Source organism: Myotis myotis, unplaced genomic scaffold (assembly GCF_014108235.1).
Source record: "Myotis myotis isolate mMyoMyo1 unplaced genomic scaffold, mMyoMyo1.p scaffold_m19_p_6, whole genome shotgun sequence".
NCBI lineage: Eukaryota > Metazoa > Chordata > Mammalia > Chiroptera > Vespertilionidae > Myotis > Myotis myotis.
In genome coordinates, this window is record NW_023416368.1 from 87,321,916 (window position 1) to 87,346,625 (window position 24,710).

The 24,710-nt window shown below is 51.2% G+C and overlaps 1 protein-coding gene across 2 annotated transcripts; it reads right to left on the reverse strand.

Annotated features, from left to right (window-relative positions):
• Positions 1-1,880: 1,880 nt before the first annotated feature.
• Positions 1,881-20,458, reverse strand: TMEM161A (transmembrane protein 161A). 2 transcript variants are annotated; one of them, XM_036314782.1, is made up of 12 exons: positions 20,384-20,458; positions 16,873-16,976; positions 16,230-16,310; positions 15,734-15,831; positions 15,442-15,523; positions 14,357-14,508; positions 3,848-3,908; positions 3,625-3,768; positions 3,413-3,526; positions 3,082-3,256; positions 2,870-2,966; positions 1,881-2,710 (listed from the first exon to the last, which is right to left on the reverse strand). In XM_036314782.1, the coding sequence occupies exons 1-12, from the start codon at positions 20,384-20,386 to the stop codon at positions 2,457-2,459; spliced, it is 1,365 nt and encodes a 454-aa protein (XP_036170675.1). In that variant the 5' UTR covers positions 20,387-20,458; the 3' UTR covers positions 1,881-2,456. The 2 variants fall into 2 exon arrangements, with proteins under 2 accessions (XP_036170675.1, XP_036170674.1); XM_036314781.1 differs by having other exon boundaries at positions 15,442-15,598.
• Between the last annotated feature and the right edge of the window lie 4,252 nt (positions 20,459-24,710).

The following is a 24,710-nucleotide window of genomic DNA, read 5'->3' on the forward strand; positions in this document are numbered from 1 at the left end:
AAGTGCTGCACCCATTGTGCCCGCTGTTTGTGCCCGTCACTGCCTTGCTTTTGTTTATGGTGTTTCCACTTCCTACGTGTCCCTAACCACATGGTGTTGCGCTCCAAAGCAGAGAGCAGGCACAGCCATGGTTGGGCAAGCAAGGGGCCAGGCATCCTAAGGCACCGCTGCAGGAAGAAGTGTGCCCAGTGGGCTCGGGGGCCACCAGGTGTTAGATGATGACTCCTGAGGTGCCAGAGGACAGTGCGGGTCCTGCAGAGCTGGGAGATGATGCTCCATTAACTGGAGGCATCCCAAGACACCAAGGCCTGGGCATCAGGCACCTGGAACCTTGCCTTGTTCCATGGAATGTTCTTCCTGTTTGCTTGGATCTCTTCTGCCAGAACTATTTTGAAGATTCTTCTTCTAAACCAGTCTTCTAATTTCCTCTGTCAGTTCTTGTTTTGTGTATCTTTTATTTTTTTGTTCCTTCTGTAAGATTTCCATGTTATCTTCCATTTGCTTTTAATCTCCAAGAGCTCAAAGGAGAACAAAGGTTCGTCAGATGTTCCTTTTTAGTAGCATTGTTCTTGTTTCATGAGTCTCTTTTCTCAGAACATTCTAGACTGTTGTTTCCTTTATTTGTTTTGTTGGGTTTTTTTAGAGAGGAATGAAGAGGGAGAGACAGAGAAACATTCATGCGAGAGAGAAACAATCGACTGGCTGCCTCTTGCATGCCCCCTACTGGGAATCCAGCCCGCAACCCGGGCATGTGCCAGGAGCGGGAATCGAACCAGTGATCTTTTGGTGCACAGGACGAAACTCAACCAACTAAACCACACCAGCCAGGCATGGTCTGTTTTTGTTTTGTAAGTTCCCTTCTCCCTGTAGAATCAATCCCCCAAAGTCGTCTTTTTTTCTGTTTGGGTCTGTTTTCCACACTGGACATTCCTCAGATCCCTGGACAATCCTGGTTGTCTATTCACAATGAAGAATAAGGGCTGAGACAAGCAGGTTGGAAGGCCACAGGAGTGTGGGGAACACATGGACTCATACCTAAGCTGGAGGCTGATGGGAACTCTGTGGTGCTAATGTTATTAGGACTTTCCTCTTGGACCAGCTGGATTCCCCAGGGACCTTCAGTCTCATGCCTGGTAAGTTCTAGAATCTGCAGGCAGGATAGGGAGAGTGGCTCTCTCCATTTAGCATTCATTACGTATAGTCACCTAGTCCCATTTGCCACCACATTCCTGCCAAGCCTGGCTTCCCTCCTAGCAGTGGCGTCATGGGAAGAAAGCAAGCACCTTTCCGAACAGCTCCCTAGCCAGTCGCCTGCCTCACCCCCGCCCTCAGCCTGGCCTGTTGAGACCTGCTGTGGTCAGTGCCTCTGGAAGTTTCTACGGGTAAATCAAGCCGTTTCCTGGGCTTAGGGTTTGGCATCCATGAGTTTGGCAGTCAATCGTGGCTCCTTCCTTAATTCCACCTTCTGGAACATACTGCAGCCTTGTACTTTAACTGGAGACTTGAGAAGGATCAAAATTGGATGATGCATTTAGTTTGCCTCAAGCCAGGATTTAACACTTGTTTTTTTTTTCTAAAATTTTTAAAAATATTTTTTTATTGATTTCAGAGAGGAAGGGAGAGGGAGAGAGATAGAAACATCAATGATGACAGAGAATCATCAATAGGTTGCCTCCTGCATGCCCCACAATGGGGATCAAGCCTGCAACCTGGGCATGTGCCTCGTCCGGGAATTGAACTGTGACCTCCTGGTTCATAAGTCAATGCCCAACCACTGAGCAACACCGGCCGGGCGAACCCTTGTTTTTAATATACTTTTCATGTTTATCCACATAACAGAAGCATAAGATGCTGCCTGATTCATGAGTCATTCAATAAAGCCTATTAAGACCATTAAAATTTACTCAGTTGAATTTTGGCTTTTCAGCCACGTGTATGTTGTTCTACATACATGCATACACAGCGGGTTCCCACTGTCGCCACAGTGACAGAAAAATTCCAGAGTCATAGAGAGCCCCTCATCCTCTTTGCCCTGGGCCTGTGGCCTCAGCAACGTACCCGTTTGCCTGTGTGTGACCTTTATAGGAAAGCAGTCCCTATGTACCTGTGGCAGAAGGCAGTAACCACTGTGGCCCAGCCCAGAACCAGGGGCCCACCCACCCCACCCACCTCTCTCCCTCCAGATCCTTTCTTTCCCCCTTTTTAAAAAGCCACCCCTCTGTCATTGCTCTGCTGTCAAGCCTGACGTGCACATGCAGTCTAGGAACAATGGCCGTGGGACTCAGCCACCGGCCTCAGGAGATAGTTTCAAGGCAGAAGCTCAGGGTCCAAAGGGGGCCCATGCAGGCACTGCAGTGAAGGGTTGGGCACAGGCCTCCCAGGCCCTCTTGCACCTGGGGATACTGAGGCACACACAGAGAGGGTGGCCATGGGGTTCCAGGAGTCTCTGCAGGTGGCTAGGAGCCTGCCAGGTGCTGATGGAAGTAGAGGCCAAAGAGGCTGGAAAGCAGCTGGCAGGCCGCAGTCCACCAGATGAGGAAGGCCAGGGTGCCACGGAGGAAGAGGGGTGTGAGGAGACCACCCAGGGCCCCAGTGATCCGGGCCGCCGCCTGCTGGGCCTCATCCTCCTTGGGGCCCACTGGGCCATCCTGGGCTGCTGCCAGTACTGGGGCTAGTGGGAGGGCCTGGCCCAGGCCCCAAGAGTAGCCACCTGTGAGGAGAGAGTAGAGAGAGGGACGGCTGTAGGAAGGAGGGGTGAAATAGGGGGATACGGGGACTGGAGGATGAGGAGCGGAGGAGGCGGGGCTGAGGCCAGGACACCTCAGGGACCCCCAGGCCACCCTCACCCCACAAGGCAGTTTCCTCTCACCCAGCGTCTTGAGCAGAAGCGTGCAGTTGAGGGTGAGGATGAGAGGCGTCAGGTACTGCAGGCTCACCACCGTCAGATAACAGTAGACCCGTACCACCTGGTGAGCAGGTAGCAGTGACAGGTGACCTTCTGAGCTCCAGCTGACCCCATGCTTGGAAGGCATGGAAGGCCTGCCCTGCAGCCCGGGTTCCCTCCCAGACAAGCACCCGTACCCGCCGCTGGATCTCGCAGGCCTCAATGCGGCCAGCCTCCCGCCTCAGCTGCTCCACGCGAGCCTTGGCCAGGCATAGGTAGGCTTGCAGGTGGGGCCGGGTCACTGCCAGCCGCAGCAGGCACAGTGCCACCAGCACCCAGAGGCGCAGTGAGTCAAAGGCTGAGTCCGACAGTCTGCACAGAAGAGGGTAAGGAGGCTAGTGAGGCCTCCTTCTGCCCCAGGATCTTCCCCCAGGACTCACAGCTCTCTCATGGCTCCTCCCTGAGCCTCAGACTGGAGTACACAGAGGGGTCCCCCAGCCCCCCCTCCTGACCCCACCCCATACACACAGGAAGAAGGGTGTGTCCCCAAAGGGCGCCTGGTGCAGGAAGTTCCGTGCAATAGGCTTGGTCCAGAGCCACAGGATGAACAGGGGGGACAGGAAGCTGGTGTGCAGGAGGAACCTGGAGGCAAGGATGCAGCAGGGTGAGGCCTAGGCACCGACCATCCCCATCCATCCCCTAGGCTCCCTAACCTCTCACCCACCCGTTCCCCACTTCACTGCAGCACGGGCCGGCCTTCTGACATGGTCAGTGCATCTCGGTGGGTCTGGGCCAGCCGCAGGCCTGGGAAGGTGAGGAAGGCACCCAGCATGGAGCCTAGGATCGAAAGCCCCACACGGATGGCCAGCTTGACTAGAGGAACCCTGGGAAGAAGAGACAGGTCAGGGAACCCCACAGCCTGACAGCCGCCCCTGCCCCACCCCCCCCCTTCCCAGGACTCACATCCAGTCCCAGCCCTGCATCTTCAGAAGTGGCTCCAGGTTCTGGATGAGACTGGCCAGGCCTGGGGAGGACAGAGAGAAAGGTGGGAACTCGGAGCCTGCGCTGCCCCCTCCTAGATGTCCTTTGCTCCTCAGGTAGGAGTGCACCAGTGGCATCCAGGCCCCATGCCAGGCAGGAGGGTCCCTTAATGCTTTTTTCAAAGAACAGGAGAGTGGCCCTGGCCAGATTGCTCAGTGGTTAGAGCATCGTCCGGTACACTAGAAGGTTGTGGGTTCAATTCCCAGTCAGGGCACATATCTAGGTTGTGGGTTTGATCCCCAATTGGGGTGCGTATAGGAGGCAACCAGCTGATGTTTCTTTCTCACATCAATGTTTCTCTCTCTAAAAAATAAAGAACAGGAGACTGTATCAGGCAGACCCTGGATCGTGCTGGGGGACATGGGAAAAGCAAGGGAGCATGAATGGGCGCTTACAGGATTACACCAGGAATTGAGGGGCGCGAAGGGCTCCCCCGGGAGAGAACCGGAGTCCTGGAAAGAACCCTCAGTAGTTCAGACCCCTAGACTTTCCACAGAGTAAAAGCAAGTAAATATCGATTCACAACCAAAATCACCAAACACACAAGGAAACAATCACCATAAAGGAGATTCGGCAGGAAAAAAAACAAAAGACAGTTTAGACTTCAGAAATGGGTATTATCAGCTTTGTATGAGATGACTGAGGAAAATAAAAGCTGGAATGACAGAACAGGTGACCCAAGATTACCTCAGCTGGTCAGGTACATTCACAGAGAAATCAACCTTTTCCAAAGGAAAAATATAATTACTGAAATGACAGGATATTAAACACTAAATTAGAAACAGCCAAGGAGGAATTCATGAATCGGATCTGAAGAAATCACTCAGATTCCCACTCAGAAAGACAAGAAGGTGGGGAATATGAAGGGAGATGGAGACAAAGAGGACAGAATAGGAAGTCCAGCATAAGTCAAGTCAGGGCCCCAAAAGGAGAGACAGAGAGAGAGAATGAAGGAGAACAGGAGATACTGCAAAAGAATGGTTGAGAAGTTTGCAGAATGGATGCCACACACAAAAGACATCAAACCAGATAAATACAAAGACATCCATACCTAGACATACTGGTGAAATTGCAGAATACCAAAAACAAAGAGGCTGCAGAGCAGCCTAGGAGTTAAAACAGATCACCTATAAAGGAAGGACAGTTAGGCTGGCAGCCACTATCAAAAGTAACAACAGAAAAGGACCAATATAAAGTATAAAAGTAAGATGGCAGAAACAAGGCCAAACATGTCCAATCACAATAAAAGACAGATTAAACTTCAAAGTTAAACAACATAGATTGATACACTGGATTGAAAATACCCAGCTATGTTTTTTAGAGACATACCTCAACATGAGATCACTGGAAGGTTGAGAGAAAAGAGATGTTAAAAAGACATAACAAATACTACAAAAGAACACTATATAAAGACTATATTAAAATCAGACAAACTAGACTGAGGTAGAAGTGTTACTAGAATCAGAAAGGGTCAATACATCATGATAAAATGGCTGATTCAGCCATTTGTAAAACTGTACAATAAATTCTTTAGGGACAGAGACATGTGTGATGAAACTGTTTTGTTGTTGTTTTTCAATGTTTTTATTGATTTTAGAGAGAGGAAGGGAGAGGGAGAGAGATGTGAGAGTGAAACATCGACTGGCTGCCTCCTACACGTCCCCTACTGGGGATCAAGCCCACCACCCAGGAATGTGTCCTAACTGGGAACTGGTGCAGGGACGAAGCTTAACCAAGTGGGCTACACCGGCCGCCGGGGAGAAAAAGAAATGATAACCACGAAGTTTGAGGCCTTGGCCGGGAAGCTCAATTAGAGCGCCACACCTCTAGCCAAGGCTGCGGGTCTGATCCCCAGTCAGGACGCATACAAGAGTCAACCAATGAAAGCATAGTAAGTGGAACAACAAGTCGATGTTTCTCTTTGTCTTTCTCTCTCTTACCCTTTCTCTTCCTCTCTCTCTCTCTAAAAATCAATTTAAAAACAAACAAACAAACACAAAACTTGCCCTGCCCAGTGTGGCTCTGTGGTTACAGCATCTGCGAGTTTGATTCCCAATCAAGGACAAGTACCTGGGTTGCAGGTTCGATCCCCAGCCCTGGCAGGGGCCTATGCAGGAGGCAACCAATCTGTGTGTCTCTCACTTGGATTCTCTCTCTCTCTCTCTCTCTCTCTCTCTCCCATGCTTTCCCTCCCTTCCTCTCTCTCTAAAAATCAACGAAAAAGAGATCCTCAGGTGAGGATTAACAACGAAAAAAATCTTAAAACAAACAAACACAGTTTCGGAGACCGGTCGGGGCTGAGAACAGGGGGAAGGCAGTGGGACCAGGAAGGAGCACCAGGGACACACAGAAGTGCTGGGATCCAGTTCTTACTTGAGAGGCGGTTCATGGGTGTTTACACGATTATTATCCTTTGTAACTTACATATGTGTGTTATTTTATGTATCAAACATTATGTAATTTAAAAAATAGAAAAGTGAGGAGAATTGGTGGTAATAAAGCTCAAGGAATCAACAGGGCCCTGTAAGCCACAGTGAAGAAAATGGTCTTTATTCAAAGACCATTAGAGTCTGGTCTCAGGCAGAGAGGTTGCATGATCCAAATTATGTTTTTAAAAGATCAATCAGAAGAGAAAGAAACTCAGGGAGAACCAAGATGGCGGCATAGGTTAACGCCGGAGTTTGCTGCCTTGAACAACTACTTCAAAAGTGAAACTAAAAAACGGAACGGACATCACCCAGAACCACAGGAACGCTGGCTGAGTGGAAGTCCTACAACTAGGAGGAAAGAGAAACGCATACGGACACTCAGAGGAGGCGCAGTGCTGAAGTCAAATTCTGAGGTGCGGAGTGCGTGGAGCGGGCTGGCGGTGGAGGGCGAGGTTGGCGTTTTCAATCGGGAGGGAGTCGCAGACTCTGAGCTCCAGATACGGGCGAGTCTTTAGGGACCCAGACTCAAACGGGAGAAGCGGGACTGTCTGGCTTCGGTCAGAGCGAGTGCAGCTTTCTCTCCGAGGTTTGCAGCGGGTGCTGGGACTCAGAGAGGCAGAGCCCCTGGGGACAGGACTGAGAACCGCCATAACTGCTCTCTCCGGCCCAACCTGTTGATCCTGTGCGACCCGCCCAGCCCAAGCCCTGCACAGAGGCATTTGCCGGATAGCCTCAGGCAAACGCCAGATTAGCACCTCCCTAGAGGACAGAAGTTCTCTCACTGCAGACACAGCTGATTCTCATAGCCACTTGGCCTGGAGGTCAAACCCTCCCTGGTATTAGCTACAACAATCAAGGTTTAACTATAAGACTGCGCACAAAGACCACTAGGGGGTGCACCAAGGAAGCATAACAAAATGCGGAGACAAAGAAACAGGACAAAATTGTCAATGGAAGATATGGAGTTCAGAACCACACTTTTAAGGTCTCTCAAGAACTGTTTAGAAGCCGCCGATAAACTTAATGAGATCTACAAGAAAACTAATGAGACCCTCGATGTTATATTGGGGAACCAACTAGAAATTAAGCATACACTGAATGAAATAACGAATATTATACAGACTCCCGACAGCAGACCAGAGGAGCGCAAGAATCAAGTCAATGATTTGAAATGCGAGGAAGCAAAAAACACCCAACCGGAAAAGCAAAATGAAAAAAGAATCCAAAAATGCGAGGATAGTGTAAGGAGCCTCTGGGACAGCTTCAAACGTACCAACATCAGAATTATAGGGGTGCCAGAAGATGGAGAGAGCAAGATATTGAAAACCTATTTGAAGAAATAATGACAGAAAACTTCCTCCACCTGGTGAAAGAAATGGACTTACAGGTCCAAGAAGCGAGGAGAACCCCAAACAAAAGGAATCCAAAGAGGACCACACCAAGACACATCATAATTAAAATGCCAAGAGCAAAAGATAAAGAGAGAATCTTAAAAACAGCAAGAGAAAGAAACTCAGTTACCTACAAGGGAATACCCATACGACTGTCAGCTGATTTCTCAACAGAAACTTTGCAGGCCAGAAGGGAGTGGCAAGAAATATTCAAAGTGATGAATACCAAGAACCTACAACCAAGATTACTTTATCCAGCAAAGCTATCATTCAGAATTGAAGGTCAGATAAAGAGCTTCACAGATAAGGAAAAGCTAAAGGAGTTCATCACCACCAAACCAGGATTATATGAAATGCTGAAAGGTATCCTTTAAGAAGAGGAAGAAGAAGAAAAAGGTAAAGATACAAATTATGAACAACAAATATGCATCTATCAACAAGTGAATCTAAGAATCAAGTGAATAAATAATCTGATGAACAGAATGAACTGGTGATTAAAATAGAATCAGGGACATAGAAAGGGAATGGACTGACTATTCTTGGGGGGGAAACGGGTGTGGGAGATGCGGGAAGAGACTGGACAAAAATCGTGCACCTATGGATGAGGACAGTGGGTGGGGAGTGAGGGCGGAGGGTGGGGCGGGAACTGGGAGGAGGGGAGTTATGGGGGGGAAAAAAGAGGAACAAATGTAATAATCTGAACAATAAAGATTTAATTAAAAAAAAAAAAGATCAATCAAATAATAGAAAAAGCCAAAACAAAAATGAGAAACTAAGAAAAAATAGAGAACTCCTACAAATCAATAAAAGGGTCAACAACCCAGTAGAAAATTGGGCAAAAGAGCAGAGCTTTTCTGGAAAGGAAATAGAAACAAACAGCTTCTTCAGCATATGAAAAGGTGCTCGCCCTGGTCGGTTTTGCTCAGTGGATAGAGCATCGGCCCTTGGACTGAAGGGTCCCGGGTTCGATTCCAGTAAAGGGCATGAATGTGAAGCAACCAATCGATGTGTCTCTCACACATCGATGTTTCTCTCTGTCTCTTCCCCTCCCTTCCACTCTCTCTAAAAATCAATGGGAAAATATCCTTGGGTGAGGATTAACAAAAACAAAAGATGCTCAGCCTCACTTATATTTCACCCATTAGCTCACCCAAGATGAAAAAGTCGGAGGAAACCCATTGGAGAGGATGTGGGGAAATAGGCATGTTCATACATGGTTTCCTGAAGGACAATTTGCAACATTATTCAAATTACAAATGTACTCTGGTGCATGGGGCTACAGGCACAAAGCTATTCCCATACCACATTGTTATATAACAACATGGTTTTGTGCAACAACCATTTAATAGCAGAAGACTTAAATGTCCATAAATAGAGAGACAACCAAGATGGCGGCATAGGTAAACACCTGAACTTGCTGCCGTGCACAACCATATTAAAACTACAACTAACAGACAAAACGAATATCATCCAGAACCACAGGAAGGCTGGCTGAGTGGAAATTCTACAACTAGAAGGAAAGAGAAAAGCACATTGAGTCCGGTAGGAGGTGCAGAGGTGTGGAAGTGTGGAGGTACAGGGGCTGGCAGCTGGGTACGCTGTTGTCTTTTTCAAGGGAGATACAAGCTCCTGACTGCTTTGAACTCCAGTTCCGGGTGAGAATTTGGGGACCCAGACTCATATGGAGAGAAACTGGACTATCGGGCATCGGGCCGGAACGTGAGGGTAGCTTTCTCACAGAGGTGCTTGCAGCAGTCATTGTTCCTGCAAGGGCCGCAGGACACAGACCCAAGGACCGCTCCGCTCCGAGGCAGAGCAGACTGGCAGCCATTGCAGTTTGCTCCGCCATGATGACTCCCTGAGACCCTGCCCAACCCAATTTATAGCCCCACCCAAGCTGTGTGCAAAGGCTTTTGCATATGAATGGCCTGGCCTTTCTCCCCCTAAAAACCTGGGCAGACTCGGTGAGCACCAAAGCCCCACTGAAGCAAGTCCTGTCCCATAAGGGTGTCTCCAGCACAGAAGTTCTCCCATTGTAGACACAACTGGTCCTCACAGCCAATTGGCCTGGAGGTCAATTGCTCCCAGTGATACCAACAGCAATCAAGGCTTAACTACAACAAGACGGTGCACAAAGGCCCCAAAGGGGTGCACCAAGAGTGTCCACCTCAGGTAATTAGGGAGGCTGAGCCACTAGGCCCTATAGGACACCTAGCACACAAAGCCACTCTATCAACACAGGGAAGCAGTCAAAATGCAGAGACAAGACTGGAGAAACTAAGATGGCGGCATAGGTAAACACCGGGAAATTGTCGCGTCACACAACAATTGAAAATTACCGCAAAGGACAGAGCAAACATCATCCAGAACAACAGGAAGGCTGGCTGAGTGTAAATTCTACAACTAGAAGGAAAGAAAAGCACGCTGAGAGCCAGAGGCGCTGCGGAGGTGAAGTGCAGAGGTACGGGGGCTCGCGCGGAAAGGGGGTGGCACCTGAGGACGCGGCTGTCTTTTTGAATCACAAGCTCCCGACTGCTCTGAACTCCGGTTCCGGGAAGTCTCTGGGGACCCAGGACTCATACGGGGAGAAGCTGGTCTGTCCGGCAGCGGGCGAACTTGAAGGCGGCTTTCCCTCAGAGGTGTTTGCAGCAATTAGCGGGTCACTGAGACCGGCGACTCCGGGCGGAGAATCAGCCATAGCTCCTTGATCCGCCCTTTGATTCCCTGAGACCCCGCCCCACCCAGGCTGCGGCAGAGGCTTTTGCATGTGAATGTACCTAACTGCAGCCGAGCCAGGCAGACCCGGAACTTCCAAGAGAAGGCCCAAGGCCCTGCAGCAGCTTGCATTGCTTCACAGCTGAGCCTCTTCGTGGCTCCTGCTGTGTGGCCTCAGGCAGAGGCTGAATTAGCACCTCCTTAGATCCAGGAACCACTGTACCCAGTGGTCAGAGGGGGACCATCCAGACTGCAACTCCTCAGATCCATAAGGGACACACTCAGGGAGCAGACTCAGTGAGCACCAAAGCCCCACTGAAGCAAGTCTTGCCCCAGAAGGGTGTCTTCAGCACAGAAGTTCTCCCACTTTAGACACAGCTGATTCTCACAGCCAATTGGCCTGGAGGTCAATTCCTCCCAGTGATTCTACAACAACCAAGGCACCAAGAGTGCACTAAGAGTGTCCACCTCAGGTAACTGGGGAGGCTGAGCTACTGGGCCCTACAGGACACCTGGCGTGCAGGGCCACTCTATCAACACAGGGAAGCTGCCAAAATGCGGAGACAAAGAAACAGATCACAAATGGCAGAAATGGAGGAAAGCAAACGTTTGGATATAGAGTTCAAGGCCACGTTTATAAGGTTTTTCAAGAATTTTATGGAAACCGCCGATAAATTTAATGAATCCCTCAATAAGTATAGTGAGACCATGGAGGACATGAAAAAGGACCAACTAGAAATTAAGCATACACTGTCTGAAATAAAGAATAATTTACAGAGATCCAGCAGCAGACAAGAGGATCCCAAGAATCAAGTCAAAGATTTGGAATACAAAGAAACAAAAAATACCCAACCGAAAAAGAAAAAAGAAAAGAGATTCCAAAAATATGAAGATAGTGTAAGGAACCTCTGGGACAACTTCAAGCGTACCAACATCAGAATTATAGGGGTACCAGAAGGAGAGAGAGGGCAAGATATTGAAAACCTTTTTGAAGAAATAATGACAGAAAACTTCCCCTACCTGGTGAAAGAAATGGACTTACAAGTCCAGGAAGCTCAGAGAACTCCAAACAAAAGGAATCCAAAGAGGACCACACCAAGACACATCATAATTAAAATGCCAAGAGCAAAAGATAAAGAGAGAATCTTAAAAGCAGCAAGAGAAAGACAGTCAGTTACCTACAAGGGAGTACCCATACGACTGTCAGCTGATTTCTCAACAGAAACCATGCAGGCCAGAAGAGAGTGGCAAGAAATATTCAAAGTGATGAATAGCAAGAACCTGCAACCAAGATGACTTTATCCAGCAAAGCTATCATTCAGAATAGAAGGTCAGATAAAGAGCTTCACGGATAAGAAAAAGCTAAAGGAGTTCATCACCACCAAACCAGGATTATATGAAATGCTGAAAGGTATTCTTTAAGAAGAGGAAGAAGAAAAAGGAACTCTTACCATTTGCCACAGCATGGATGGAACTGGAGAGTGGATAAATACCACATGATCTCACTCATTTGTGGAATATAATGAACAACATAAACTGATGAACAAGGACTGATCCAGAGACGGAGAGGCATTGATTGGACTGTCGGGACTTGGAGGGATGGTAGGGGAGGGTGGGGGTAAGGGGGAAAGATCAACCAAAGGACTTATATGCAAGCATATAGGCCTAATCAATGGACATGGACAACGGGGGGGTGAGGGCATGAGCGGGGGGGGGGGGGAGTGAGTGGTAAAGGGTAACGTGGGGACAAGGACACATATGTAATATCTTAATCAATAAAAAATATATATAAAAAAAAATGCAGAGACAAAAACAGGTCACAAATGACAGAAATGGAGGAAAGCAAACTACTGGATATAGAGTTCAAAACTACAGTTATAAAAAAAAAAATTTAAAAAAATTTTAAAAAACTACGGTTATAAGATTTTTCAAGAATCTTCTAGAAACCTCTGAGAAATTTAGTGAGACCCTCAAGGATATGAAAAAGGACCAATTAGAAAGTAAGCATACACTGCCTGAAATAAAGAATATTATACAGACTCCCAACAGCAGACTAGAGGATCCCAAGAATCAAGTCAAAGATTTGAAATACGAAGAAGCAAAAAACACCCAACTGGAAAATATGAAGATAGTGCAAGGAGCCTCCGGGACAACTTCAAGCGTACCAACATCCGAATTATGGGGGTGCCAGAAGAAGAGAGAGAGCAAGATATTGAAAACCTATTTGAAGAAATAGACAGAAAACTTCCCCTACCTGGTGAAAGAAATAGACTTACAAGTCCAGGAAGCACAGAGAACCCCAAACAAAAGGAATCCAAAGAGGACCACACCAAGACACATCATAATTAAAATGCCAAGGGCAAATGACAAAGAGAGAATATTAAAAGCAGCAAGAGAAAAACAGTTAGTAACCTACAAGGGAGTACCCATACGACTGTCAGCTGATTTCTCAACAGAAACTATGCAGGCCAGAAATATTCAAAGTGATGAATTGCAAGAACCTACAACCAAGATTACTCTACCCAGCAAAGCTATCATTTAGAATTGAAGGTCAGATAAAGAGCTTCACAGATAGGAACAAGCTAAAGGAGTTCATCACCACCAGACCAGTAGTATATGAAATGCTGAAGGGTATTCTGTAAGAAGAGGAAGAAGAAAATGGTAAAGATAAAAATTATGAACAACAAAGTGACAACAAATACATATCTATCAACAAGTGAATCTAAAAATCAAGTGAATAAAAAATCTGACGAACAGAATAAACTGGTGAATAGAATAGAATCAGGGGCATAGAAAGGGAGTGGACTGACAATTCTCGGGGGGGAAAGGGGTGTGGGGGGTGCAGGAAGAGACTGGACAAAAATCGTATACCTATGGGCAAGGACAGTGGAGGGGGGGTAAGGGCAGGAGGTGGGGTGGGAACCGGGTGGAGGGGAGCTATGGGGAGAAAAAGAGGAACAACTGTAATAATCTGAACAATAAAGATTTATAAAAAAAATAAAAAAGAATGCCATTAAAAGTAATGCCATAGGTAAATATAAAACAGAGTGTAGACCTAACCGGTTGGGCTCAGTGGATAGAGCGTCAGCCTGTGGACTGAAAGGTCCCAGGTTCAATTCCGGTCAAGGGCATGTACCTTGGTTTTGGGCACATCCCCAGTGGGGGGTGTGCAGGAGGCAGCTGATCGATGTTTCTCTCTCATCGATGTTTCTAACACTCTATCCCTCCCTCTCCCTTCCTCTCTGTAAAAAAATCAATAAAATATGTTAAAAAAAAAAAAGACAGTATAAATAAATAAATAAATAATAAATGTCCATAAATAGGGTCCTAGTTAAATAATAGGACATCCATAAAATGAAATACCATGTAGCTGTCACAAGACACAGTACCATATGTAGCATCAAGGGACAACCTCCAACATTTATTATATTTAAGGGAAAAAGACAAGGTATAAGAGATATCTACGCTGCTTTATGTGAGTAAGGAAAAGTGGCGCCCAGGTTTCCTCTGGGGACCAGAACCAGTGTGGAAGTGTAATTTTCACTCTTGTATTTATTTTATAAATTTTGTAGCATTACCCATTTCCTCCCACAAATTAAACAAAAGTAGGTAAATATTAAATTACTGTGGCTGCTGGGTAGAGGACAGACTAGCGGGCAACAGAAATGCCTGTGTGAAGAGCTACAGCCACAGGCGCCTGCCAGACAGTGAGGTAAGATGTCCTCTTATCCCCAAGCCCAAGGGGGCACCAAGGGTGGCAGAAATCCATAGACACCGTCTGGCCCCAGGAGTCCCCTCCTACTACAATGTGCAGGTGGATCAAGCCGCTAAACCCCACACTCGTCAGCTCACAGGAGGGAGTGGCCGGTGTCTACCCCACGCCCTGATGCACGTACCTGGCTCCAGGCCTAGCTCCAGGGTCTCCTCTGGCACCACCTGCACCAGCATGGCCAGAAGCAGGAAGAGGAAGGCAAAGGTAAGGCAGACGGAGCGCTCGCCCCCCTCCTCGGCGCTGAAGTACAGCCGAGTCACTGTCAGGAACATCTTCCTGGCGGCAGAGCTAAGGAGGCTTCCACCTGTGATGCCCCTGCCCACCCCACCACCTCCAGCCAGTGACACCCCAAATCCAGGGCACAAACACCAGGTTTGGGTTTGGGGTCCTGGGGAACAGGGGCCTGACTGAGGAGAAGAGTGAGCTGATAAACAAGCCCAGGACACAGGTGAGAAGGCTGCGCGAGCCTGTGTCAGCAGCGTGGGGTCTGCGCATGGCAGGTGCGCCTGGGCTGGGCCTCCCGCGTGGCCGTCACGCTGTTTGCAGCCAGTCGGAAATGGCCACCACGTTGGTCTCTTCAGGGGGTTCCGCCTCCCTTACCCATCTCGCCTCCTGGCTACATCACAGCACGTTCCTCTGCGGAGCTGGCAGGCACAAGGGCCGTGTCTCCAATCTGCCTGGCAGAGACCCAGGGCTTTCAGAAGAGTGTGGGCCTCAAGATGGGCTTTCCTTCTCCCCAAGCCCACGGCACAAGGACATTCTCTCCTACGTGGGTCCCTAAAGTCACAGGTTCACTCTGTTCCCTGTGCAGCTTAACAAAACAATTGCAGAGGGGCCATCTCCCTCCCGGCCCCTGCCTCTGGGCAGCCTGGTGACTTGCTTTGACTGAAAGGGTGGACAGGGATGGAGTGTGCAGGCTTGGGCGAAGCCTCAGGAGGCCCGCAGCACCCCATCTTCCTTGCTGCCTTTCCGCGCCTGCAGTGTGGGAGCCTGGCCCAGCCTGCTAGAAGGGGGACTCCTGGGAGCAGAGATGAGGCCCCCCAGCTGGGCCTGGCCCAGGAGAGCAAATAGGGACTGCTTTCCCCCACCGAGTTGGGGTGAGGTTTGTGTCACAGCCGTCCATAACCAACTACCAATATAGGGGAGTCAGGAAGCCTCAGTCAGGCTCCCACATGCCTCCCGCCTGCCCCCCCAGAGCTGGAAGGATACATGGAGAAGGCAACGGTCAGCAGACACCAAAACACAGCGATGTTGGCCTCCCTCGCCGGGCCCAGAACGTAGTAGTAGGCCTCTGTGAAGAGGTACACGCCCCCCGAGTACACGGCAAAGTCCACGAACCACTGGTATTCCAGGAAGAAGCGCAGGACTGCGGGACGCCCTATTCAGCCAGCTGCCTCCCCAGGCCTTCCCCCAACCCTGCCCACCCAGGGTCTCCCCTTACCCACCCACCCTGCCAGGGTGAGGACAAAGTGAGGGTGCTGGGGGCCCGCTGGACTGTTACCGAGGGCATCCACGGCTGTGAGGGGGCAGGTCTCCAGCTGGAAAGGGGCATCTCGGGGGACACACAAAGTCTTCTCATCACTATAGCCATTGGCCCACCTGGTGGGGAGGGGAGTCAGAGCAGCATCCTCCATTTCTCCCTTCCCAGCCCAGCCCGCCTCTCCCTGCCGCAGCCTGAGGGCCTCAGAGCGCCACCCTCAGAGTGCCACCCTCGAGCACAGGAGCTGGCGGGAGGTGCCTTCTCCCCCGTTGGGGTACCCTCTACACACCAGGTTGCAGGCACCACCCACCCACAGGACTGGCCCACAGCAAACTGCCAAGCATTCAATGCCGACTGAAGGCAGCTCAGGTATGATAGTAACAAATCATTCATCCTGGGGTGTCCAGATTCCCCTCTGGGGTGCCTCGTTCTCCTCTGTGCCCAGAGCGGTGCCCAAGAGCCGGCAGGGCAGGCCCTGTGCCCCTGCAGCCTCCCCTGAAGCTGGAGGCTCACTCACCGCTCCCTCCTGCCTCTGGGCCTCTGCTTCCCTGCCAGGGCCCGCAGCTCCTCCTCCGACGGGTGCTTGTACCGGAAGAGGCTGAGGGCAAAGACAGGCAGGTGGTCAGGAAAGCTCGGGCCTGGGGTAGGGCTCTGATGTCAAGGCAGTGAACCCCAAAACTCGGGACTAGAGTCAGAGGGAGGGCTGGGCCCTAGAACCCTGGTGACAGGAGGAGCAGCGCCCATGGGAGGCCAAGGGAAGGCTGGGGAGGGGGGCAGGGCAGTGCAGCAGGGGTGCAGACACCCCTGGATCTGCGGGCTAGCGAAGGCGCGCACCCTGTCCTACGGAGAGAGTGCAGTTTCCACAAATCTCAGGAAGGGGCCCAGACCCAAACAGGGACCAAAAACATTCCAGGAAACCTCTACAGTGAGCGAGGAGTGGGAGGGAGGTGACGGGGAAGCAGCTGCTCTTCCAAGTGTGGACATGGTCCCGTGTGTGTGTGTGTGTGTGTGTGTGTGTGTGTGTGTGTGTGTACACCTGTCAGAACTGATCCAACTGTGCCCTTCCAAAATATGCAGTTTACTGTACATCAACCACATCTCAATAAAGTTGTTTAAAAAAAAAAAACTACCTGCAGGGCCTGAGGCGGGCCGGGGCTCACCTGCCATTGCAGAGCAGCCAGCGAGCAAAGGAGCAGTGCGGAGCCAGCCTGTGCATGAGGGTGGCCGTGAGCAGGGTCACCACCAGCTGCACCCCGAGGATCGCCTGGGGGAAGGGACAGGACAGGCAGTGCCAGCCAGAGAGTAACTCGATTACTCCCGGAACCAGCTATTTATAGCGATGCAGGGCCAGGTGGGGGTGGGGCCTCCCTGGCTCCAGATGTACCTTGGGGAGGGGGACTGGGGTGAGCTCAGACCCAACCCTGGGAGACCCTACTGACCAGGAGCCGCACACCTGGCTGGGGGGGGAGCGGGATGGAGAACAGGTGCTGGGGAAGAGACAGGTCAGGCAGGTGCGCTGCCAGGCTGTGCCATGGTTTCAGGTATTCCTCTCCCAGCCTGGTGTCCCTCCCCTGAAAATAAAGTGCTTCCTATTTTGTTTCTTGTTCTCTCGGGACAGCCTTCTGGACCTACAATGACCCTGGTACGTCCAGTGAGAAGTGGCCCCTCTCCAGCCACAGTCCCTGCCTTGGCACCACTGCCTCGGACCAACTTCCAGCTTCGGCGTTCACGGGCGGCCCTGTCCTCATTTACCCTGATGGCTCAGTCACCTCTCTCCTCTCCACCTCCCTTTTCAGCGACCTCCTCCGCTGGCCACTGCCCGCTCCAGGATAGCGACTTAGCCATGAGTGGATAACTTTTTTCTCCATTAGGAATTTTCTCACCAAATTCTACATAACAACCGTTTACACAATAATTCATCACACATTTTCACACACTTGTTTATAAACATTTTAGGAGAAATGTTTTTGGTAATCAGTCTGAAGCTGAAGCTGCCTGAATATAGTAATTTTGTAACTTGTAAAATGTGCTCAGGGGAGTTGCCTACTAATACTATGGCATATAATGAACAACTAAAATGAAATAAAGATTAAGATTAATAATTAAAATTATCTTACCAGACAAAAAATAAGCTAACTTTATTTTTTTTTAATATTTAAAAAAATATGTTTCGATTGATTTTAGAGAGAGGAAGGGAGAGGGGAGAGAGAGAGAGAGAAACATCCATCGGCCGCCTCCTACACATCCCCTGCCTGGGATGAAGCCCACAACCCGGGCATGTGCCATGAGCAGGAATCGAACTGGTGACCTCTTAATACATGGAACAATGCTCAGCCAACTGAGCCACACTGGCCAGGGCAAAAAATAAGCTAGCTTCAAAAGGAGAAGCTCTAGTGGAATAACAAATCAGGCCTAGCACTGTAATTCGGAACGACTGCTGAGAAACCCATCATCACAATAACCAACTCGTAGAATACGTTCTCTATGCCTGTCACTTGTAAACTGAGCCTATGAATATTTTTTCAGCAATGAGCGTGGAGTGCCATCTTCTGATCTCTTAATCTCACTAACCTAGTCTCATTGTTCCCCCTCCTCCTACCAAATACAAATTGGCCAGTAGGCACTAATGACCACGGCATTGTCAAGGTCTGTGGGCACCCCCACGCCCAGAGGGCCAGGCTTTCCCACCCATCCTTCCTCCCAGCACCCCCTCTCCTCTCCTCTGGGGACCCCCAGTGCCTCCCACCAATGCTCTCCAAACTCCTGGGCGCCTTTGCCTGCTTTTCTCCTCCCTCTGCCGGCCTCTCTCCTATGTCCCCATCCTCTGCCAGGGGTTTAACCACTGACCTGGCCCAGCATGACCCCAACAAAGCAGTACCCCCAGCCTGGACCTCTCGGCCAAGCTCGCAGACCTGTGCTTCCCCAGGCTGTTTCGGGAGCCCAGCACCCACCCCTCACCCCGAGGACACAGCACTGAGCTCCTCCAGGGGATCCCAGACCCTTCCCAGTCTCACAGTCCACATGCAGCTCTGCTCCTGTCAGGCCCAGCTCAGGACCACCACGCCCCACTGCCTGGCTCTCTCCCCAGTCCTCCCTGTGTCCAGCCACTGGGGTCTCAGAGGCCCTCCAGACCAGGGCCGTCCATCACTGACTCCATCACCCCCCTACACACACGCCCTCCCAGTGAGGGGGACCCATGGTTCAAACTGTGGTTCCAGCACCTACGACAGGAAGGAGGAACCAGAGGGAGGGTAAGAGAAGGAAGACTGCGTCCTCCACCTAAGGGCCCTCCACCTAAGGGTCTGTCCAGGGATGTTTCCCATGCCCGCCCCCAGCAGCATCCGGCCTCAGGGGTCCCGCTCTGCAGATCTCCGGAGATCTTCTAGAGCAGTGGTTCCCAACATGGGCACACCCACAGGAGGGCAAATTTGATTTCTAAGGGGGGCAATGGAGAATGAGTCATTAACAGTGAAGTTTTTGCATTTCTATGGTTCTAGGGGCCTCATAGACAGTATATAAATATATATTGTGGCATATTTATACATTGCAGTTCTCTATTATGTTTTGAAACTATCTGCTATTTTTTCATACACTTTGTATTATGATTATTTTTTAAACAATTTCTTAGTGATTTCTTCCTCAGTACTTCAACTGTCCTTTTGGTTTTTTTATTTTTATTTTCCTCTTTCATGGATGCCATGTTCTTCGGAAGCTTGTTTAGGCCAAGTTAATGGCCTTTCAGGCTTCCTCCACGTGAATAGGAGTTCACTTTTGAATAATAAGAATTACATGTCACAGGGGGGCATCAGGACTTAGGGATGCTCAGGTGGGGGATGGCCAAAAAGAGGGTGGGAGCCACTGTCCGGAGCCTCCCATCCACCCACTCCCTCCGCTGCTCGGAGCCTTTCCTCCATCCCGGTTCTGAGCGCCCTTCCCTCCTTTATGGCCCACGGCATCCCGCACCGCCTAGAGCGCAGCCCGCTTTCGAGCACCCGCTCCACCAGCTCGCACTGCAGGCTCATCTCCGCGCCCCGCCCCCTCGGACAGTCCTCCTCCAGGCCCCCGCCAGGGTCAGGTCGCCTATGGGCCCCTCCAGACTGCCCCTCCTTCTGCCCAATCCGAGCCCATGGGGGAGGGGGCGCGGGGCGGACTAAAGTTGAGAACAAACTCACATTTTGGAGCCGGAGCCGCGAGAGCCTGTGGGTCCGCTGTGCGGTCTCCAACCTGGGACCCGCCCGCCGGGAGGCCACCTGGACCCCCTCCGCGCGGCCCCTCCGTTCAGGGCTCCCCGGCGCTTCTGCGCATGCCTGTGCCCGCGGGCACCCACCAGCGCGGCCCCACGCTCCTCCGGGGGCCCAACCCAGAGTAGGCCCCAGCGGGACCCCAGGCCTTCCTCGTGGGGCCCTGAACGTGCTCGGCCCCCAGTCCCCTCCGCGGGATCCCAGACCCCGAGAGGGCACCACCCCCAGAAGACTCGGGGCTTCCCGTCCTCATGGGTCCCGCAGCGAGATGCTGACCCCCGAGAGGACACAAGGCGCTCTGCGCGACCCGGAGTCTCTACAGCCCCCAACCCCGACGAAAGGACCTCCGTCCCTTCCGTGTCTCCCGGGACTCCCACGGCCGGACACTGCGCCCCCGAGGGACCCCTCAAGCCTCAGGACTCCCGCTTACCATGTCGCGGGCGGGAGCGCGGTAAGCGGACCCTGAACCCCTGCTCAGACACTTATGAGAACTCGACCAATCAAAGTCAGACTGTGGTCTGACAAGCAGCCCATGCGACCAATCACCAGGCTTGTACGCGGAGCACAAACCGAGAGACCCGGGGTCGCTGGCGTTGCATGCCGGAAGTTGTAGTTCGAAGACGTCCGATGAGCTCGCCACAGTTGAATTGGGACTGTATCAGGGACACACCTGTGCGACCGCCTGCTCTTAGACTCGGTCTCCTCACCTGCACCTGCCTCGCAGATCTGCGGCCAATACACCTGTTCACGCAATCACTCACTGTCTCCGGTGGGACAGTTCTCAGCATGAAACTCCTGATCCAGAACATTAACTGGCTGGCTGGCCGGGCTCAGCGGTTGAGTGTCGACCTATGAACCAGGAGGTCACGGTTCTATCTCTATGAACCAGGAGGTCACGGTTCTATCGCTATGAACCAGGAGGTCACGGTTCTATCTCGGTCGGGGCTGTGGGCTTGACGTGCCCAGGTGGGAGGCTTGGTCCTTAGTGTGGGCGCGTGCTTGTGGGATGCAGCCGATGGCTGATCCTCTCTCATCAATGACGTTTCTATCTCTCTCTTCCTCTCCCTCCCTCTCTGATATCAATAAAAATGTTTTTTAAAAAATAACATTAAATGGCTCCCACTGACTAGACGCCCAAGGTCTCACACTAAATTCAGACCCCTCTGCCTAACTTCAATCTGCCGCCAGTACTGTTGTGCGCACTACAGTACAGCTTGCCACCAGCCACTCCATCTCATACCTTCAGCATTTGTAAATTCTGTCCTCCATCTCGGAATGCCTCCTGTCTGTGGCATCATTCCTCTCTATCAGCCAGGACTTTGTACACACACACACACACACACACACACACACACACACACACCCCAACTCAAATGGGCTCCAGCAAAAAAGGGAAATTTTTAGTTCCTGTAACAAAAAATTCAAAAGTAGGATCAGCTTCAGCCATGGCTGGATCAAGAACCAAATGTCAGCCTCAAATCTAATGTTTTATTCCCCGCTCCCCCAATACAAGTGAAAGTTTATTTAGAAAGTCACAGAGGTAGAAAAGTGCCCAGCTTGGCTGCATGGGCTCAGGAAACAAGTCACAGAGGCAAAAGTAGAACGCTTGGAGCTTAGGAGAGAGAGGGCAAAGGTATTCACCTTGCAAGAAGAAGGGAAAAGGTGTCGGCAGCCAGAGAGAGAGAAAGAGAGAGAGAGAGAGAATATGCAGGAATCTTATGTTTTCTGTTTTCAGGCTTGGAAGTAAGAGCGTCTCGCATAGTTACCTAAGTTTGATTGTCTCATCTCTGTGGGTGATTTTGTCTTTATGGATGTCTGTTTGCAGGGGATTCTCTGATTGTGACTTTGGTCCCCTGGACTCAGTGTCCCTTTGAAAGAGGACGGATGACAGTGGCAGTGAGGGTCACTGGGATTCCCCAGGACCTACATGGGGATCATGACATGCCCCTCAGGGCCAGGGCATACAGGTGGGATCCAGGGAAGATGAAATTTTGGAAAGGTGTCAGAGAAGAGGGAACGAGAAAGAAAAGGTGGGGCGTGGGGGGCGTTTGCTGAGGCCCACTGTAACCATGCTGGGAGTGCCTCATGTGCTGCCTCCAGCAGGCCAGGGAGGTGGGACAACTGGCTCCATTTAGTTGATGAAAATACTGAGGCCCTGAGAGGCCCAGATCTCCGCTTCTACCTGACCTCTCTCTTGGGCACCGGGCTCCTGGGTTCGGGTGTCACAGTGCTCCCACGTGGTGAATCACAGTCAACTCACACACATCCTGGCCCCAGGAGCTCCCAATCTTCCCTCCACCACCTCCCCATCCTCCTGGAGCTTATCCACAAACCCTGGAGTTGGCCTTGACTTTGCTCTCACCTCACACCTAATCTGTCAGCTCCTCCTGATGGCTCCACCCTCCAAATGTAACCACAGTTCCACCCGGCCTCACTCCCCTCATTGTCTCTACCTATCCAGCCTCCTTCATCTCTTGCCTGAAGTCCCCTCCTCCCAGGTTTCTGGCTTCCATTTCCCATCCCCTCCCCCAGCCTATTTTCTCCTGAGGAGCTTGAGGGCACCTGTTAACACTTGAGCCAGACCATGTCCCTCCTTTGCTTACAACCATCTATGGCTCCCAACTCATGCAGAGCAAAACCAGTCTTCTCTCCTACGTTGGAAGGTCTCCATTCTTCAAAGTTTGCTCAACATCTCCGTTCTCCACTGGACACTCCTTGGTCTCTGTCCTCTCCATTGGGTAGTCTATGTCCCCTGATCCTCACTGGATGCTCCCTATGCCGTTCACACTAATGTCCCACCTTCTCTGACCACACTGAGGCCCACACTCTCATTCCAAACTGACTGTTTCACCACAGCGCTCTAAAACATGCACCTCTGAGATACCCCACTTACATCACAGTGTTTGTGCCCAGAACACAATTCCCGTGGTGCTTCCAACCAGTGGTGGAGCTCCTGCGGGAACTTGGGGCCTTTTGACTGTAAAATTGGCCCTGGCTGATGTCGTCAGGGTGTCCTTAGCAAGGCTAGCGGTAGGACACTTCCATGCAACCTTCCCTGCTTCCTTCCCAACAGAGCCACAGAGGCATATCTGGGGCCTGGACCCAGAGGTGTTTCTAGAACCCAGTGGCCTGCCCACTGTCCCTTCATGGGTTAGGACACCACAGGCTGTATATGTATAATCACACACACACACACACACACACACACACACACACACATGACATAGCCTGGGTCCCCAGGCTGGGAGCCTAAAAACATGGGTGGAGCCCCTGGAAGCCAAGGTGGATTTTATTTATTCATTCCTGATAGTGTATCTATTCTAAAATGTTGAGTGGGGAGCACAGAATCCAAAGCACGTTAGTGGTCGCCACCTAATGGCAGATGGCAAAAGTGCAGCCTCCCAGTGGTGGGGGACACAGAACCACATACACAGGCCCTAGGGTTCCCCCAGCCTTTGGAAAGCAGCCACGTTTTTATGAACCCCACACTGAGAGCTTAGATTGTGGGCACAGACTTCAGAGACTGTCCTGGCTTCTTGTCCATTGCAAGGGTGAGATCCAGAGGTTGAGAAGAGACCCTCTCTGGCTGTGCCTCAGTTTCCCCAGGGCTCCTGAGTCTGGTTGTGTGGGGAACTGTGACTGCAAAGTTCATACACCCTTATCCTTATGCAGATGGCCAGGGTTCATATGACCTGAAGGAGGGGATCCCCAGAAGGGTAACCCAGGTGGAGAATTTGCACTCTCAAGGTGACCACCATGCCTTTGCCGCTGGGGGTGGCGGAGGTTGTATGCACAGCCCAGATCCCTGAGTTCATTGTCTAGGGCTGGAAAGGGGGCAGAAGTTCACTCTTCCTCTGAGGGTGGGCAGGGGCACAAGGAAGCAGGTGGAGAGGATTTAGGACCCAAGTCTGAGTTGGTAAGAGACTCCCCCGTCTACCTTGGGCACCCTACAGAGGCCCTGAGTTCACCCCACACTCCCTGCATTCTCTGCAAGCCTCCCAGCACAGATGTGGGGTCCCCTACTGCCCCCATCCAGGTTAGAGGCTGTGAATTGCCCATGGCCCCCTCTTCCCTTTTCTTCACATCAGAGCCACCCAGGGTTTCTGGTGGCTTTGCCCCCAAATACACTTCCCTCCCAGCCCTTCAGCCTCCTGCTGCTCTTGCCCCTGGCCCCCCCAGTGCACCCCCCTGCCACGGAAGCCCTGAGGAGGGGAGCTTCGATAATGCCATGATCCTCTCCTGGAAACTGGGTCCCCAAAGCCCCTACTTTACTAGAGATGATGCGTCAAGGACTGCGAAGATGCATGGAGGACAAACCCTAACTGGGTCTGGCATGTGGGTAGCATGGTGCTCTGTGCAGGGCCACTTAGCCTGCCCCCACCTCACGTAAACGTCTGTCAGATTCTGCCCTCTCCCCACCCCTGGAGGAGTCAGCCCTACGTCTTGGTGACTACAGAAGAGGAGGTGCTGAATTCCAGGGACGGGACTGACTTTGAAGCCTGCGATGTGCATGCTTCCCCTCTTTGTCCACCATCTGTGACTGTGTGCGCTGGTGGCGGGTACAAGGCATTGGATTTTACTGAAAAGGCTCCTCTGTGGGGCGCTGGGCTGAAAAGAGGGGACAAGAGGCTTCAACAGCCAGCCGGAACCAATCAGCTTTGGATCTTTGTGGAATGGGAGAGGGGGAGCAAACCTTTTAAGTGCTGAGACCAATACTCCGTGTTATCCACATCCCTGCTCAAATTGGTGATCTGCAC